Here is a 20,607-nt window from a genome sequence, read left to right on the forward strand (position 1 = left end):
CACATGCACACACGCACACACATACACACACATACACACACTCAAGCACACACATAAATACACATGCACACACACCCAAACACATACTCATATACACACATTCACATACACACACACATATGCACACACACTCAAACACACAAACATACAGTATTAACACACACATACACACCCAAACATACGCACACACACATGTACACACACACATGTACACACACACACATCTACACACACACACACACACACACACACTGGCTTGAGTTGTGGTCGTTACCTCTTTGATGAAACTCATGAAGCGCCCGCCGAACCTCCAGGGTTTGTGGCGGTGGCACTGCAGCGAGTTGACGGTCATCTGCGGGGCGTGTTGGTAGGAGACGGACACGATGTGGACGGCGTCGTACGTCAGCGCCGCATCTGTCTGGAATAAGGGGTGAAGATTGTGTCAACTAATGGCTGACAAAACGCACACGTCAAAGATCCTCAAGACGACGGGAGTCTTCTGCTGTTGGGGATCTGCAGACATGCTTGTCAAAGATCTAACATCCCTCAGTGTTTTTTTAGACATCAACTGCAAAAACGCTGGTCGAAATCCTCCATTTAAAAGGAGCACTCCACTGTTTTTATTGACTTGCAATAAAAACTAAATAAAGTTTGATTAATTATTCCAAACCGAAATAAAGTTTGATTGATTAATCCATAGAAATCTGCTGGTAACAGTTTTCAATAAGACATGAGTCACCTGCTGTTTTTGGGAATTAGTGCAAAAAGTAATATATTTCATATTACAGGAATGCTGATTTTAAAAGAAAACATTATCACAATTTCAAAAGGGTTAAAAACAATAAAAATCTGTTCCCAGTGGCTTGTTGTATAAAGCTTTAAAGTGCCTTATTTTCGCTATCTTTGAAACCACTATCCATTTCCCTGTGACGTCATACAGTGCTGCCAATGTAAACAAACAATGGGAATACCACAGCAAGATATAGCGACATTAGCTCGGATTCAGACTCGGATTTCAGCGGTTTAAGCGATTCAACAGATTACGCATGTTTTGAAACAGATGGTCGGAGTATGAAAGTATTGAAGAACAAACTGAAGCTATTGAGCAAATAGCTATTGACGCTATTCATAGCCATAGCATGGCCGAATAGCTGCGTTAGCATCGCCAGTGAAATGTGCGGACCTAACGATCAGGACTTTCACATTTTGTGATAATGGAGCAACTTAAATCCGTCGATTGGTAAGTGTTTGTTTCGCATTTAATGTGGGTGGAAGGAAACGTAATATAGTTGAAAATGCATCTGCAGGTTATCCATACATCTCTGTGCCATGTCTGCTTTAGCACTGCCGGTAAATAGCATGTTAGCATCGATTAGCATAGCATGTTAGCATCGATTAGCTGGCAGTCACGCCGCGACCAAATATGTCTGATTAGCACATAAGTCAACATCAACAAAACTCACCTTTGGGATTTCGTTGACTTTATCGTTGCAAATGCATCTGCAGGTTATCCATACATCTCTGTGCCATGTCTGCTTTAGCATTGCCGGTAAATTGCATGTTAGCATCGATTAGCTGGCAGTCACGCCGCGACCAAATATGTCTGATTAGCACATAAGTCAACATCAACAAAACTCATCTTTGTGATTTCTTTGACTTTATCATTGCAAATGCATCTGCAGGTTATCCATACATCTCTGTGCCATGTCTGCTTTAGCACTGCCGTTAAATTGCATGTTAGCATCAATTAGCTGGCAGTCACGCCGCAACCAACTATGTCTGATTAGCACATAAGTCAACAACAGAACTCACCTTTGTGATTTCGTTGACTTTATCGTTGCAAATTCATTTGCAGGTTATCCATACATCTCTGTGCCATGTCTGCTTTAGCATTGCCGGTAAATTGCATGTTAGCATCGATTAGCTGGCAGTCACGCCGCGAACAAATATGTCTGATTAGCACATAAGTCAACATCAACAAAACTCACCTTTGTGATTTCGTTGACTTTATCGTTGCAAATGCATCTGCAGGTTATCCATACATCTCTGTGCCATGTCTGTCATCGCCGGTAAATAGCATGTTAGCATTGATTAGCGTAGGATGTTAGCATCGATTAGCTGGCAGTCACGCCGCAACCAACTATGTCTGATTAGCACATAAGTCAACAACAGAACTCACCTTTGTGATTTCGTTGACTTTATCGTTGCAAATGCATCTGCAGGTTATCCATACATCTCTGTGCCATGTCTGTCATCGCCGGTAAATAGCATGTTAGCATCGATTAGCGTAGGATGTTAGCATCGATTAGCTGGCAGTCACGCCGCAACCAACTATGTCTGATTAGCACATAAGTCAACAACAGAACTCACCTTTGTGATTTCGTTGACTTTATCGTTGCAAATGCATCTGCAGGTTATCCATACATCTCTGTGCCACGTCTGTTTTAGCATCGCCAGCAGACACTCTGGCACATTCAATCGGGGTCTGGCGGCAGATTTCTTGCCAGTGGTGCAACTTGAATCCCTCCCTGTTAGTGTTGTTACACCCTTCGACAACACACCCACGAGGCATGATGTCTCCAAGGTTCCAAAAAATAGTCGAAAAAACGGAAAATAACAGAGCTGAGAACCGGTGTTTGTAATGTGTAGAAAATGAAAATGGCGGGTGTGTTACCTCGGTGACGTCACGTTCTGACGTCATCGCCTCCAGAGCAATAAACAGAAAGGCGTTTAATTCGCCAAAATTCACCCATTTAGAGTTCGGAAATCGGTTAAAAAAATAGATGGTCTTTTTCTGCACCATCAAGGTATATATTGACGCTTACAAAGGTCTGGTGATAATGTTCCCCTTTAAGGACCCACTTCAAAAACATGCCGCTGCTGTTTTAACAACCTACAACAAAAATGCAAAGTCACTCCTTGATCAATCTGATGTGGCTCAGCTGCATAATCGCCGACCCCACCGAATATTTCAGGTTTCCAGATTTTGGTGCCTCTCCCGGAAATTACCCGGGACAAACATTCTCAGATTTTCACCCGGACTACAGTATTGAGGGCGTGCCGTGATGCTAATGTTTTAACGTCCTCTATACCGTGTCGTCGCGTCCGCTTTAATCCATACTACCTGCGTGCCGGCCGGTCACATGCTATACGCGGTTTCTGTTAACACACGTAAGTGACTGCGAGGCATACTTGGTCAACAGCCATACAGGTTACACTGAGGGTTGTGATATAAACAACTTTAGGACTCTTAGTAAAATGTGCCACACTGTGAAGCCACACCAAACAAGAATGACAAACTTTCGGGAGAACATCCGCACTGTAACACAACTCCTACTCAGTATGTGTCACTGTATCCTACTCAGTGGCCTAGTGGCTAGATCTGGGGTAGGGAACCTATGGCTCGGGAGCCAGATGTGGCTCTTTTGATGACTTCATCTGGCTTTCAGATAAATCTTAGCTGACATTGCTTAACACGATAAGTAATTAATAATTCCACTGGTAATCACAGTGTTAAAAATAACCTTCAAATTATAAAACATTCTCATGCATTTTAATCCAACCATCCATCAAGATGTCGCATTAATGGTAAGAAGTATTATACTTATTATTGGTTAACTTCTAGAACAACAATTTTATTAAAAAGAATAAGAAACTTACTATACTCTAAAAATGTTGGTCTTACTTAAAAATGCACGCATTTCGTTGTATTCAGTGTTAAAAAATATTATACGGCTCTCACGGTAATGCATTTTGAAATATTTGTCTTTCATGGCTCTCAGCCAAAAAGGTTCCCGACCCCTGGGCTAAAGTGTCCGCCATGAGATCGGTAGGTTGGGAGTTCAAACCCCGGCGGAGTCATACCAAAGACTATAAAAAAATGGGACCCATTGCCTCCCTGCTTGGCACTCAGCATCAAGGGTTGAAATTGGGGGTTGAATCACCATAAATGATTCCCGGGCGCGGCACCGCTGCTGCCCACTGCTCCCCCTCACTTCCCAGGGGGTGATCAAGGGGATGGGTCGAATGCAGAGGACACATTTCACCACACCTAGTGTGTGCGTGATAGTCATTGGTACTTAAACTTTAACATAAACTCAACAGAACAAATACCCAGAATCCCATGCATCACTAACTCATCCTGGCTACATTATACACCAAACCCCGCCCACCTCAATCGACGCACGAAGTGAGGTAGGTGGGGGTTTGGTGCTAGCGGGGGTGTACAATGTAGCCAGGAAGAGTTAGGGATGCATGGGATTCTGGGTATTTGTTCCATTGTGTTTATGTTGTGTTACAGTGCGGATGTTCGCCCGAAATGTGTTTGTCATTCCTGTTTGGCGTGGCTTCACAGTGTGGTGCATATTAGTAAGAGTCTTAAAGTTGTTTAAACGGGCACCCTCAGTGTGACCTGTATGGCTGTTGACCAAGTATGCCTTGCAGTCACTTCCATGCGTCTGCGGAAGCCACATACATCATGTAACTGGGCTGGCAAGCTGTTTGTTGGAGAGGGCGTTAAAGGCATCGCCTTCATGGTGTTTGGGTGAAGAGCAGCAGATATTCGTGAGAATAGTTGCTTTGAGAATTCGGGAGCCTCCCGGAAATTTTGGGAGGGTTGGCAAGTGTGATGCTGTCAAGCGGCATCCATATAAAACTTGCGGGCCAAACTGACGTTGGACTCCGCCAAGGCTGTCCTTTGTCACCGATTCTGTTCATAACTTTTATGGATAGAATTTCCAGACGCAGTCAAGGCGTTGAGGGGTTCCGGTTTGGTGACCGCAGGATTAGGTCTCTGCTTTTTGCAGACGATGTGGTCCTGATGGCTTCATCTGACCGGGATCTTCAGCTCTCACTGGATCGGTTTGCAGCCGAGTGTGAAGCGACCGGGAATGAGAATCAGCACCTCTAAGTCCGAGTTCATGGTTCTCGCCCGGAAAAAGGTGGAGTGCCATCTCCGGGTTGGGGAGGAGCCCCCTGCCCCAAGTGGAGGAGTTCAAGTATCTAGGAGTCTTGTTCACGAGTGGGGGAAGAATGGATGGTGAGATCGACAGGCGGATCGGTGCGGCGTCTTCAGTAATGCGGACGTTGTACCGATCCGTTGTGGTGAAGAAGGAGCTGAGCCGGAAGGCAAAGCTCTCAATTTACCTGTCGATCTACGTTCCCATCCTCACCTATGGTCATGAGCTTTGGGTCATGACCGAAAGGATAAGATCACGGGTACAAGCGGCCGAAATGAGTTTCCTCCGCCGTGTGGTGGGTCTCTCCCTTAGAGATAAGGTGAGAAGCTCTGTCATCCGGGAGGAACTCAAAGTAAAGCCGCTGCTCCTCCACATCGAGAAGAGCCAGATGAGGTGGTTCGGGCATCTGGTCAGGATGCCACCCGAACGCCTCCCTAGGGAGGTGTTTAGGGCACGTCCAACCGGTAGGAGGCCACGGGGAAGACCCAGGACACGTTGGGAAGACTATGTCTCTCGGCTGGCCTGGGAACGCCTCGGGATCCCCCGGGAAGAGCTAGATGATGTGGCTGGGGAAAGGGAAGTCTGGGTTTCCCTGCTTAGGCTGTTGCCCCCGCGACCCGACCTCGGATAAGCGGAAGAAGATGGATGGATGGGGCAAACTGACAATAAATGTTCTTACTAAGGTTGCGGGGCCGTGTGTCTGAGACCCCTGGTTTATACATAACACAAAGCAAAAAAAAAAACAAAAAAAATCTTATCTAATTTAAATTTTCCAAAGAGTTTTCTGGCTCCCATTGTTTTCTTTATATTGTGAAACGGGTCAAAATGTCTCTTTGAGTGGCAAAGATTGCCGAAAAGGCAAAGTCAAAAATCCACAAAAAGAGCTTGTAAAAAATGCTGTGTATTTTTTAAAGTATATATTGACAAAATATCTTCAGTGTGACAGTGAATTTAGCCTTTTTTTTTTTTAAGAAGGTGCTTTCTCTCCCATGTTTTAAGCGCGATACGTGGGCGTCTTTGATGATTTTAGCCGTGAGTCGCCAGTTAAAAATGGCTGCTGTTGTTTATTGTTTATCTCACTTGACACACACACTCCAATGTTGATCTGGCATGGCTGTGTGTGTTTCTTTCATGATAAGCTCGTGTCTGAAGTCGGTTTGTGTTGGTAGAGAAAAAAAGAAAAGAAAATAGTTTTAGATGTCTTTTGATTTGAAAACACAACATTAATTTTAAAAGTAGCGTGAAAAAGTGTTTATGAATGATAAAGTCAGGCAGTGTCTCAGCATTTTAATGATTGATATAGCAGGAAAAAGTACTCATTTTTATGGAGCATGCAGCCGTTTTTGAACGCTGCCCATTAGGATGTTGTATGTTTATTGTAATTCTAAAGAGCCTTTGGACAATGTGGAGCATATTTTATATTAGGGAGATACTATTTAAAATGCCTCTGAAGGTTAAATTGTGGTTGCTGAATTCTGCAAAGACAAACCTCCAAAACACTTTCGTGGAGTCCCTTCACCAGCTGAGGAGATTTGACTCAACACGCTACCAGATTTAGTCCCGCATGTCACGCCTACATCTGTTCCTAAGTGATAACTCCTGGCAGGATGACACAAATTGGGAAAATTCTTGGCATCATCAGTGCCTATCTGCCAGTTGTGTGATGGACCAGACACCACCTGTGTTTTATTCTCAAAATAGCTGTTAGCTCATTATTTCATTTGAATATATACATACATACATATATACACACACACATATATATATATATATATATATATATATATATATATATATATATATATATATATATATATACATAAACCCCATTTCCATATGAGTTGGGAAACTGTGTTAGATGTAAATATAAACAGAATACAATGATTGGCAAATCATTTTCAACCCATATTCAGTTGAATATGCTAAAAAGACAACATATTTGATGTTCAAACTGATAAACATTTTTTTTTTGTGTGCAAATAATCATTAACTTTAGAATTTGATGCCAGCAACACGTGACAAAGAAGTTGGGAAAGGTGGCGATAAATACCGATAAAGTTGAGGAATGCTCATCAAACACTTATTTGGAACATCCCACAGGTGTGCAGGCTAATTGGGAACAGGTGAGGGGCCATGATTGGGTATAAAAAAAACAGCTTCCATGAAATGCTAAGTAATTCACAAACAAGGATGGAGCGAGGGTCACCGGTTTGTAAGCAAATTGTCGAACAGTTTTAGAACAACATTTCTCAACGAGCTATTGCAAGGAATTTAGGGATTCTACCATCTGCTCTCTGTAAAATCATCAAAAAGTTCAGAGAATCTGGAGGAATAACTGCACTTAAGCGATGATATTACGGACTTTTGATCCCTCAGGCGGTACTGAATCAAAAACAGATATCAGTGTGTAAAGGATATCACCACTTGGGCCCAGGAACACTTCATAAGACCACTGTCAGTAATTACAGTTGGTCGCTACATCTGTAAGGGCAAGTTAAAACTCTACTATGCAAAGCGAAAGCAATTTATCAACAACACCCAGGAACGCTGCCAGCTTCGCTGAGCCTGAGCTCATCTAAGATGGACTGATGCAAAGTGGAAAAGGGTTATGTGGTCTGATTAGTCCACATTTCAAATTATATTTCGAAACTGTGGACGTGGTGTCCTCCGGAACAAAGAGGAAAATAACCATCCGGATTGTTATGGGTGCAAAGTTCAAAAGCCAGCATCTGTGATGGTATGGGGGTGTATTAGTGCCCAAGGCATGGATAACTTACACATCTGTGAAGGCAACCATTAATGCTGAAAGGTACATACAAGTTTGGAGCAACATATGTTGTCATCCAGAAATGTTATCATGGACACCCCTGCTTATTTCAGCAAGACAATGCCAAGCCACGTGTTACAACAGCGTGGCTTCGTAGTAAAAGAGTGCGGGTACTTTCCTGGCCCGTCTGCAGTCCAGACCTGTCTCCCATGAAAAATGTGTGGCGCATTATGAAGTGTAAAATACGACAGCGGAGACCCCGGACAGTTGAACGACTGAAGCTCTACATAAAACAAGAATGGGAAATAATTCCACTTTCAAAGCATCAACAAGTAGTTTCCTCAGTTCCCAAAAGTGATGTAACACAGTGGTGAACATGCCCTTTCCCAACTACTTTGGCACGTGTTGCAGCCATAAAATTCAAAGTTAATTATTATTTGCAAATCATTGTGTTCTGTTTATATTTACATTTAACACAATTTCCCAACTCATATGGAAACGGGGTTAACAGGGTTTGTATATATATATTTATATATATATATACATGTATATGTGTGTTTATTTTGAACACACTACTATATGCTTTTTGATTCCAATAATGCCTTTGGTAACTTGAATTTGACCTTATTCAAACCCCCCTTGAAGGTATACACCTCACTTCTGCGTTCAAGTAATATCGGCATTAATGACCTGAACTAGAACTTACCGTCATGATGCCCTCCAACAGGCCAGAGTCCGGTTTCGGTGGTATCTGCCTCTCCATGGACCACTTCTCCACGATGGAGGACACCAGGGGGTTGTCCACATTGAGGATGCGGAAGCCGGTCATGTTGACGCCACAGAAACGATACGGCTCCAAATCAATGGCCATCAGATCCTTTTTTTTGGGGGGGGGAGTGAAAAGCAGCAGTAATGAAGCCAAAGAGTTGAAATTCGGTTTTTCCTCTCTCCCCGCTCCTGGCGTCTGCCTTTCAAGTACTCACGGCGGCATGCTTTTCTCCTCGCATGAAAAGATAAATGACGCAGCGTCTGATTAGAGAGGGACGCTATATTAAGATCAAATGAAGCCAAAAGAGGCTTGTTTTCAATGCCACCTCGGGAAGATGAATGAGTTTCTTTAAAGCCAACGCTTTTCTGCTTCGCGTCTTTTTGGAAACGAGGCTCCAGATCACCTGGAACCAGCAGAGCGGAACAAGGCGGCGGAAAAAGACCCAGTGTTTTGATAGCGGAATGGAGAAAACTGCTCATCAACAGTGAGCGGGGATTCGTGTGGAATCCATTCGGAGGAACAGGGGGAGTAATCATTTTTGCCGAACAGTCTGCTGAAAATGATGGAAAGCGCCACTTTGAATAGCAACTAACGCTGTAGTCAAAGTTGGTAAACGACACAAACCACATTTTAAGACATTCAACACCTTACTGCCACCTGGTGGCTAAAGTGGTTAGTGCACGCTCCTATTTTGTCACTTTTCAAGTGTCGGGTAAACTGCAACGAAGGGGGCCATATAAATTAATATTAATATAATTTAATATTAATATAATTATTAATTATTATAAGTTAATATCTGCCCAGGTGCCATTCCGCGGTCCTTATACACACACACCATAATAATATTGTGTCGTCCGACCGTAACTCTCTAATAACTAAAGTTCCTTGGGTGAATAATGTGAACTCACTACACCGGTATGTTTTAGTGCTTTCATGGTGAGTCAACCGACATATATAAGTTAGAACTTTACACCACTTTATATCCGAAATGGCAACAGTGGAAGATGAATGCCATATAAAAAGGTAGAGACTATGGTGTCGGCACGGACTACAATTGCGGACGCACGCACACTTTCAAGACTTATGCAGACCCAAATACACATCAACAGGTACCAGGAGGTAAGAAAAGATGCTTTTGCATAATATCGTGAAACAAAACACCGGATAATATCTGCCAAGGTGCCATTTTGCAGTCCTTATACACACACAGCATAATAATAATGTGTCGTCCGACCGTAACTCTCTAATAACTAAAGTACCTTGGGTAAATAATGTGAACTCACTACACCGGTATGTTTTAGTGTTTTCATGGTGAGTCAACCGACATATATAAGTTCGAACTTTACAGTACTTTATATCCGAAATGGCAACAGTGGAAGATGAATGCCACATAAGAAGGTAGAGCCTATGGTGTCGGCACGGACTGCAATTGTGGACGCGCGCACCTTTTCAGGACTTATGCAGACTCCAAATACACATCAGCAGGTACCAGGAGGTAAGAAAAGTTACTTTTGCATAATATTGTGAAACAAAACACCAGATAATATATGCCGAGGTGCCATTTTGCAGTCCTTATACACACACACCATAATAATAATGTGTCGTCCGACCGTAACTCTCTAATAATTAAGTTCCTTGGGTGAATAATGTAAACTCACTACACCGGTATGTTTTAGCGCTTTCATGGCGAGTCAACTGACCGATTAAAGTTAGAAATTTACACTACTTTATATCAGAAATGTAGAGATAAAATAAGACTACGGTGTCGGCACTGACAACAATCGCGGACGCACGCAAAATTTCAGGACTTATGCAGACCCAAATACACATCAACAGGTACCAGGAGGTAAGAAAAGTTGCTTTTGCATAATATTGTGAAACAAAACACCAGATAATATCTGCCGAGGTGCCATTTTGCAGTCCTTATACACACACACCATAATAATAATGTGTCGTCCGACCGTAACTCTCTAATAACTAAAGTTCCTTGGGTGAATAATGTGAACTCACTACACCGGGATGTTTTAGTGCTTTCATGGTGAATCAACCGACATATATAAGTTAAAAAACTTTACACTACTTTATATCCGAAATGGTAACAGTGGAAGATGAATGCCACATAAGAAGGTAGAGATAAAATAAGACTACGGTGTCGGCACGGACAACAATCGCGGACGCACGCACACTTTCAGGACTTATGCAGACCCAAATACACATCAACAGGTACCAGGAGGTAAGAAAAGATGCTTTTGCATAATATCGTGAAACTAAACACCAGATAATATCTGCCAAGGTGCCATTTTGCAGTCCTTATACACACACACCATAATAATAATGTGTCGTCCGACCGTAACTCTCTAATAACTAAAGTTCCTTGGGTGAATAATGTAAACTCACTACACCGGTATGTTTTAGCGCTTTCATGCTGAGTCAACCGACATGTATAAGATATAACTTTACACTACTTGGTATCAGAAATGGCAACAGTGGAAGATGAATGCCACATAAGAAGGTAGAGATAAAATAAGACTACGGTGTCGGCACGGACAACAATCGCGGACCCACGCACACTTTCAGGACTTATGCAGACCCAAATACACATCAACAGGTACCAGGAGGTAAGAAAAGATGCTTTTGCATAATATCGTGAAACAAAACACCAGATAATATCTGCCAAGGTGCCATTTTGCAGTCCTTATACACACACACCATAATAATAATGTGTCGTCCGACCGTAACTCTCTAATAACTAAAGTTCCTTGGGTGAATAATGTAAACTCACTACACCGGTATGTTTTAGCGCTTTCATGGTGAGTCAACCGACATATATAAAATAGAACTTTACACCACTTTATATCAGAAATGGCAACAGTGGAAGATGAATGCCACATAAGAAGGTAGAGATAAAATAAGACTACGGCGTCGGCACGGACAACAATCGCGGACGCACGCACACTTTCAGGACTTATGCAGACCCAAATACACATCAACAGGTACCAGGAGGTAAGAAAAGTTGCTTTTGCATAATATTGTGAAACAAAACCCTAAGATAATATCTGCCGAGGTGCCATTTTGCAGTCTTTATACACACACACCATAATAATTATGTGTCGTCCGACCGTAACTCTCTAATAACTAAAGTTCCTTGGGTGAATAATGTGAACTCACTACACCGGTATGTTTTAGCACTTTCATGGTGAGTCAACCGACATATATAAGTTAGAACTTTACACTACTTTATATCCGAAATGGCAACAGTGGAAGATGAATGCCACATAAGAAGGTAGAGACTATGGTGTCGGCACGGACTACAATTGTGGACGCGCGCACATTTTCAGGACTTATGCAGACCCCGAATACACATCAGCAGGTACCAGAAGGTAAGAAAAGTTGGTTTTGCATAATATTGCAAAACAAATTGCCAGATAATATATCTGCTAATGGGTGCCGTTTTGCGGTCGTTATACACACACCATAATAATACTCATATGTGTAACGCACCGACAATTCATTAAGCGGTGCAGCTTACCTAAGTCGTACTAAAAACACATTGACAGATTTGTGTAATGTTTTATATTTTCAAAGGAACATTTAAAGTACTTTTTTTTTACTTTTTATTTGACCCATTTACCGCATTGCTTTTGCACTATCTTGTTTAGCTCATTCATTGTTTATGTTCTTTGTTTGTTTTGTGCTCTATGCTTTTTAATCTGTGAAGCACTTTGGTTCAATTTATATTGTTGTAAATGTGCTATATAAATAAAGTTGTCTTGCCTGGGGTTGCTTACTGCCATTATATTGCATTCTACACATATCTCTTATGTATGAATGCCATCTACCGGTCAAACTTATCATTACATAATGCACCAAATAAAATTGTTTCAAGTTCAGTAAGCACAATAAAAATTACTGTATTTCCTTGAATTGCCGACGGGAATATAGTATGCGCCTGCCTAGAATTAGTGCCGGGTCAAACTCGTTTCGCAAAATATTTTTATTAGCGGATGTCTAGAATTTCCGCCGGGTCAAACTTGTTTCGCAAAATAATTAGAATAAAACTAGAATTTCCCCCGGGTCAAACTCGTCACGGCACGAGTGACACTTCACCTGTCATCATTTTCAAAATGGAGGAGGTTGATTTCAATCATTTGAAATCGCATAAAGGGAAGAAGATTAACTGAGTGTGAGTGAGTGAATTATATTTATATAGCGCTTTTTCTCTAGAGACTCAAAGCGCTTTTACATGGTGAAACCCAATATCTAAGTTACATTTAAACCAGTGTGGGTGGCACTGGGAGCAGGTGGGTAAAGTGTCTTGCCCAAGGACACAACGGCAGTGACTAGGATGGCGGAAGCGGGGATCGAACCTGCAACCCTCAAGTTGCTGGCACGGCCGCTCTACCAACCGAGCTATACCACCCCAATTAAGAACTATTCAGTAGGATTTAAGGTCCGAGCTATTGAATATACTAAAAAGAACAGTAAGCAGCTATAATTTATTAATATACCGTAGCTGCGTGTGTCAAATATGAGTCATTAAATGACTCCCGCCTCCTGGTGTTAGAGGGCGCTTGTGATCCTTCTTGCGACTACTCGGCTGCAGAAGAAGTGACAACAGGCAGCGATCGTTTATTTTTTCCTCTCGCTTGCACTTTTAACATGGAGGATTACCTATCTGAAATAAAACAGTTTTCTAAACTGGACTTTCAATGGAAGCAGGAGGTAATAAGGGACGATCTCCATCGAGACAGAGGGACTTTTAAAACTGAAGAAAGATAAGGAAGACTTCTATAAACAAGTTATCGATGCTTTTGATCAGAAGGAGCTGCGCATGGACTTCATTTATAAGTAAAGGTAAGACCATAATAATGTGCTTTTCATGATGGTATCCTTACATCACACTCAAATGTTACCTTTGGTAAGCGCCGTAGTGAGAAGAGGTTTTGCATTAATTAGCGCTCTGGCGGCAATTCCAGGAAATACGGTATTAATGTTTGTGGTGATCCCCCTCACAAAATAGCGTGGCCACGTCTAATCTCATGTGTGGTGTTTGCCGTTACAGACACATTTATGATGGCAAACAAAAAAAAAAACAACAACTGAGTTTATTCATAATTCACAGCCTCTGTTTCCTTAGCAGCCAATGTAATTTAAGCTAAGTGTCATTTCTGGGGCAGCCATTGTAGGCAAAGTGCGAAGTCACATGTCGACACATGTCGTGCCGTAATGTGCCGGGGGCGTGGGGGGGGAGGGGGGGCGTGGTGGTGGGGGGCGGAAAGACATTTGGATCAACATGGATATTTCATTAGCACCCTGCGGGGTTAGTGCCGGGGAAACGAGCTCGCGTTAGACACTTACTAAAACCCACCCCTGCGCCATTGTTGCTGAATTATTCCTTCCCTTCTCTTTCTTTGCGCCGCCGTCTTTTTTTTTTTTTTTTTTTTTTTACGAGCGGGGATGAAAGCACGTCGCTGTTGTTCCGCCCGACACCGCGAGATGCTCGCGAAAAGCAGACGGGGTCGCTCTCCGAGCTTTTGAAGCTAAGAATACAAACTAAGTGGGACAGCGTTCCTTCCCTGTGACATCCTCCTTTTTCCATTAGAGCCTTTTTTTTTTTTTATTCAGGGTGTCACGGAAAAGCGTCTTGTTCCAATTATAAGTTCACGTTTCTGCCGGCGCTCATTGCCTGTTAAACTCAAGATCTGCATGGTGTCTGCAGACAGAATATTAAGTCCAAGGACAAAGCAGCGAACTATGGGAGACCGGGCTTTCTGCTCCGCTTCTCCCAGTCTGTGGAACACTCTCCCTGACCACCTGAGGGCACCTCAGACTGTGGATACTTTTAAAAAAGGCTTAAAAACCCTTTTGAAAAATGTATATGCATTCTGGTTCTAGCTATTGGGTTGTTTCTAGTTGTACATTGATATTTTTGATTTATGTTTTAATATGTTTTCATTATTATTTTTTTTACACTGTGGCTGTCATTTACATCATCACACAAAGACAATACAAGCTCTTTTATCACATTTATCATCATTTGTAAAAACAACCATGATTTTAAAAGACACATCTCACAATTACCACAAAAATGCTCTCATTGATAAATATAATACACATTAAGTTGGTGTCAAAAACATAGTGCCCACCTAATTGACCGTGTGAGCAGTTTTGATTGCCATGATTGACAACCATGATTTTAACAGATACACCTCACAATTTACAACAAAAATTATGTAATGGATGAATATAATACACATTAAGTTGATCTGTCAAACATAGTGCCCACCTAATTGACCGTGTGAGCAGCTTTGATTGCTCCAAAGCCAATTTTGGCATGTCTGTGTGATCATGTTTTGTTTTTTGGACACTCAGTTCCTGTTTTTGCACTTCCTGGTTAGTTTTATTACCATAGCAACTCATTAGTTTTCACCTGTCCTCATGTCTCGCACCTGTTTTCACTGATTATGTCACTGCTATTTAAGCAGTCTGTTTCTGTTCCACGTCCTGGCGTCTACCACCTTCTACCACCTTCTATCACCCTCGATACCTCTATTCACGTCATGCCATGTTACCTTCACTCTGCTTCATACTGTCCATAGTTTCCCTCCTGCCCATGCCGCGTAAGTTTTTGGTTTGTATTATGCCACAGTTAGTGTCTTTTGTTTTTTTGTCCATAGTTCTGCCTTTGTGGTTTGTTTGTTTCCATAGCCAAATGTTGTGCCGCCATTGAGCGCGCCTTTAGTTTGCTTCCTTTTTTTGTAGTTAAGTGTTAAAAATAAAATATGTACTTACATTCACGTCTTGCCCGTGCCAACTTTCCTTTGCCTTCCAGAAAAACAAACCCCCAAGTCCACGTTCTGACGGTGGCACTTTGAGGTTGTTTGCTCAACGTAAAGTGTTTTTTACAAATAAAATCTATTATTTATTATCATTATTATTATTATCATTAAGTCATTTTTTTTTTTTTTGTTAGATTTAGATTTGTTGGTCCTCGTTGAGGGGGGGGTTCATTTCCACTGCCGTACATTTAAACGATAGACATCACACATAAACGAACAAAAATAGCAAAAAGACATCATACATGACCAAATCATTTACAGGCTGGTCAGACACTGTTTAGGACGGCTATAGCCGCAGGGATAAGGCTTTTCCCCGGAAGTACTAAGAATATATCGCACAAAGACAACAAAGCTCACTTTTTTGGTCACCTTGTCTATAAAAGCAAATAACAGCCAAATTAAAGGGGATTGTTTTTTTTAATTTACTATATCGGAGTATAAGTCGCACCTGCTGAAAATGCATAATAAAGAAGGAACAAAACATATACCGTATTTCCTTGAATTGCCGCCGGGGCGCTAATTAATGTAAAACATCTTCTCACTCCGGCGTTTACCAAAGGCATGCGCTTAAACATTTGAGTGTGATGTAAGTTTACCATCATGAAAGGCACATTTAATTAAAAAAACGTTATTATGGTCTTACCTTTACTTATAAATGAAGTCCATGCGCAGCTCCTTCTGACCAAAAGCATCGATAACTTGTTTATAGAAGTCTTCCTTATCTTTCTTCAGTTTTAAAAGTCTGTTTCGATGGAGATCTTCCTCTATTACCTCCTGCTTCAATTGAAAGTCCAGTTTAGAAAACTGTTTTATTTTAGAAATGTTATCCTCCATGTTAAAAGTGAAAACTCTTGCTGCTTGTTGTCACTTCTTCTGCAGCCGATTAGTCGCAAGAAGGATCACTAGCGCCCTCTACCACCAGGAGGGGGGAGTCATTTAATGACTCATATTTGACACACGCAGCTACGGTATATTAATAAGACATAGCTGCTTACTGTTATTTTTAGCATATTCAATAGCTAGGACCTTAAATCCTACTAAATAGCTCTTAATCTTCTTCCCTTTATGCAATTTCAAATGATTGAAATCAGCCTCCTCCATTTTAAAAATGATGACAGGTGAAGTGTCACTCGTGACGTGACATGTTTGACCCGGTGGAAATTTTAGACATTTGTAATAAAAATAATATTTTGCGAAACAAATTTGACCCGGCAGTAATTCTAGGCAGGTGCATACTATATACCCGGCGGCAATTCAAGGAAATACGGTAAATTCATATTTTCATATATTGCGCAACATGTAAAAGTGGTAGTCACCAATATTATTGGTATACGACACCGCTGTAGCAGGTGAACCCGGTGGATGGGAAAGGTATGGCAGCATGTTCCTGTGCCGTTCCCTCGGTTGTAGTTTCCGCGGCAACAAAATAAAACGATGACTGACTTGTCTCGGCGGACTTGGCCAGTCGGGGGTGATAATGCATGCTGACATGGATGCCCCGCCATGACGTGTGTCATCTTTCATGCTCAGGCGCCGGGCCAATGTCAGTGCTTTTGACACGCATCATGTCTTTGGAGCTTTAATGGGTTAGGATTTGTATTTATTCTTTTTTTTTTTTTTTTAACATGTCACACTTTTTGCAGTGCATCTGATGCAGAAATATCAGTGCTTTGAACAGTTGCTGCAAAGTGGAAAGCATCTTTTGTCTCATCCTGTAACCCTAGGTAGTACACCTGCACAGGCGGATTGAATCAAATGAAACAATATTATGGTGTGAACAGCAGATGGCAGTCACACATAAGAGATACGTGTGGACTGCAATATGATGGCAGTCACATATGAGAGACACGTGTGTACTACAATATGATGGCAGTCACACATAAGAGATACAAGTGGACTGCAATATGATGGCAGTCACACATGAAATACACGTGTGTACTGCAATATGATGGCAGTCACACATAAGAGACACGTGTAGAGTGGAAAATGCTTGCAATCACTCATAAGAAATAGGTGTAGACTGCAATATGATGGCAGTCACACATAAGAGACACATGTAGACTGGAAAATGATGGCAGTCGCACATAGGAGACAGGTGTAGATTGGAAAATGATGGCAGTCACTCATACAAAATACATGTGGACTGCAGTATGATGGCTGTCACACAAAAGAGACGTGTGGACTGCAATACAATGGCATTCACACATAATAGATAAGTGTAGACTGCAATATGATGGCAGTCGCACATAAGAAAAATGTGTGAACTGCAATATGATGGCATTTACACATGAGAGACACATGTACACAGCAATATGACGGCAGTCACACATTAGGGACACGTGTAGACTGCAAAATTATGAAAGTCGCACATAAAAGACACGTGTAAGCTTCTAAATGATGGCAGTCACACATAAGAGATATGTGTAGACTGCAATATGATACAGTCACACATAAGAGGCACGTGTGGACTGCAATATGATGGCAGTCACACATGAGAGACAAGTTTAGACTGCAAACTGATGGCAGTCACATATGAAAGACACTTGTGGACAGCAATATGATGGCAGTCACACATTAGAGACACGTTTGGACTGTAAAATGATGAAAGTCGCACATAAAAGACACGTATAGGCTGTAAAATGATGGCAGTCACTCATAAGAGATATGTGTGGACTGCAATATGATGACAGTCGCACATAAGAGATATGTGTGGACTGCAATATGATGGCAGTAACACATGAGAGACACATGTGGACTGCAATATGATGGCAGTCACACATGAGAGACATGTGTAGATTGCAAAATGATGGCAGTCGCACATAAGAGACACCTATAGAGTGCAAAATGATGGCAGTCACACATAATATATATGTGTGGACTGCAATATGATGGCAGTCGCACATAAGAGACATGTGTGAACTGCAATATGATGGCAGTCGCACATTAGAGGCACGTGTGGACTGCAATATGATGGCAGTCACACATGAGAGACAAGTTTAGACTGCAAACTGATGGCAGTCACATATGTAAGACACGTGTGGACAGCAATATGATGGCAGTCACACATTAGAGACACGTTTGGACTGCAAATTGATGAAAGTCGCACATAAAAGACACGTATAAGCTGCAAAATGATGGCAGTCACTCATAAGAGACATGTGTAGATTGCAAAATGATGACAGTCGCACATAAGAGGAACATGTAGGCTGCAAAATGATGACAGTCGCACATCAGGGACACATATAGAGTGCAAAATGATGGCAGTCACACATAACATATATATGTGTGGACTGCAATATGATGGCAGTCGCACATAAGAGACATGTGTGAACTGCAATATGATGGCAGTCGCACATAAGAGACACGTGTGGGCTGCAATATGATGGCAGTCACAGATAAGAGACACGTGTAGAGTGCAATATGATGGCAGACACACATAAGAAACATGTGTTGACTGCAAAATGATGGCAGTCACTCATAAGAGATACGTGTGGACTGCCATATGATGGCAGTCACACATAAGACACACGTGTGGACTGCAAAATGATGGCAGTCACACATAAGAGACACATGTAGATTGCAAAATGATGGCAGTTGCACATAAGAGGAACATGTAGGCTGCAAAATAATGGCAGTCGCAGATAAGAGACACATGTAGACTGCAATTTGATGGCAGTCACTCATAAGAGATATATGTAGAGTGCAATATGATGGCAGTCACACATAAATGACACGTGTGGACTGCAATATGATGGCAGTCACACATAAGAGACATGTGTAGATTGCAAAATGATGGCAGTTGCACATAAGAGACAAATGTAGACTGCAAAATGATGGCAGTCGCACATAAGAGACAAGTGTAGACTGCAATTTGATGGCAGTCACACGTAACAGACACGTGTGGACTGCAATGTGATGGCAGTCACACATGAGAGACGTGTAGACTGCAGAATAATTGCAGTCACACATAAGAGACACGTGTAGACTGCAATATGACTCAAGTAAACAACACTAGCATTGTATATGTTTCATTGAAAATATAGAACATTACACACAGCGTTTAAAAATCTATCAACATGTCTTAGTAGGACTTTGGTAAGCTATGAAGCTGCATGGCTCGATAGATTGTACTGTCCTTCAACATTGGAGTATTATGTTGGTGTGTGTATAAGGTAAGACATTGTATCTGGCGTTTTGTTTTGCAACATTATGTAAAAGCAACTTTTCTTACTCCCTGGTACCTGCTGATCTGTATTTGGGATCTGCATTAGTCCTAAAATATGCGCCCCTCCGCCTTTGTAGTCCGTGTGGACTGTCGTCGATAAGCTACTTCTTTTTCTGTATCTTCTTGTTATGAGACATTCATCCTCCGCTGTTGCCATTTCTAATATAAAGTAGTGTAAAGTTCCTACTTATATCTGTCAGTAAACTCGCCATGAAAGCGCTAAAACATACCGGTGTAGTGAGTGTATATTATTCACCCAAGGAACTTTAGTTATTAGAGAGTTACGGTTGGACGGTTTTTCATGGGACACATTTCCAGCGTTGTTGTTGCACAAGTGAGCGACGGATGAGAAAGTGCTGCTTTGTTATTGATTATAGTAAAGTACAGCCGATTTGCACAACAGAGTTCTGCATAAAAGTGATAATATATCATATTGTAGGTGTTTATTATATTTTGCATTCATGTTTTTCTGTTTGTTAGATTTTTCTTATGTTTTGCTTGATTGTAAAAGATGCTGGTCTGAGAAGTAAAATATGTTCATATGTTGTTAATATTCAGTATTTTATTGTTCATAGTTAATATTGTAAATCCCAATTTTTCTTTATTTTAATGTACTTTTTAGGGGTTCCATTTTAGTAAAAAAACCTGTAAAATTATATCCAGTTTTTTTGAAAAGGCCTGTCATAAGCTTTTTAAAACTCTATGGAACATTCCTGAAAAAAAGGTACACAAACACACATACTATACAGCATTGTTACAACAAAATTCCGCGTAAAAGTGAAAATATATCATTTTGTAGGTGTTTTTTACACTTTGAATTCATATATTGCTGTTTTTTTTTTAAATTGTTGTTGTGTTTTGCTTGATTGTAAAATATGTCTATGGAGGAGCTGGTCTGAGAAGTAAAATATGTTCATATGTTGTTAATATTCAGTGTTTTACTGTTCATAGTTAATATTGTAAGTCCCACTTTTTCTTTACTTTAATGTACATTTTTGGATGTTCTATTCAGTAAAAAAAATATAAAATTCCATTCCTTTTTTTTGACA

General features: G+C 41.3%; 1 protein-coding gene across 1 annotated transcript in view; it reads right to left on the reverse strand.

The window, feature by feature from the left end:
* The window catches only part of grik3 (glutamate ionotropic receptor kainate type subunit 3), a 339,056-nt gene that overhangs the window by 129,236 nt on the left and 189,213 nt on the right, over window positions 1-20,607 (reverse strand). Inside the window, exons 6-7 of the mRNA XM_061915139.1 lie at window positions 8,432-8,602; window positions 275-418 (exon numbers count right to left, since the gene is read on the reverse strand). Coding sequence (XP_061771123.1) covers window positions 275-418; window positions 8,432-8,602 — 315 coding nt within the window. The remainder of the gene's footprint in view (window positions 1-274; window positions 419-8,431; window positions 8,603-20,607) is intronic.

Source organism: Nerophis ophidion, linkage group LG11, assembly GCF_033978795.1.
Source record: "Nerophis ophidion isolate RoL-2023_Sa linkage group LG11, RoL_Noph_v1.0, whole genome shotgun sequence".
NCBI classification, from domain to species: Eukaryota; Metazoa; Chordata; class Actinopteri; order Syngnathiformes; family Syngnathidae; genus Nerophis; species Nerophis ophidion.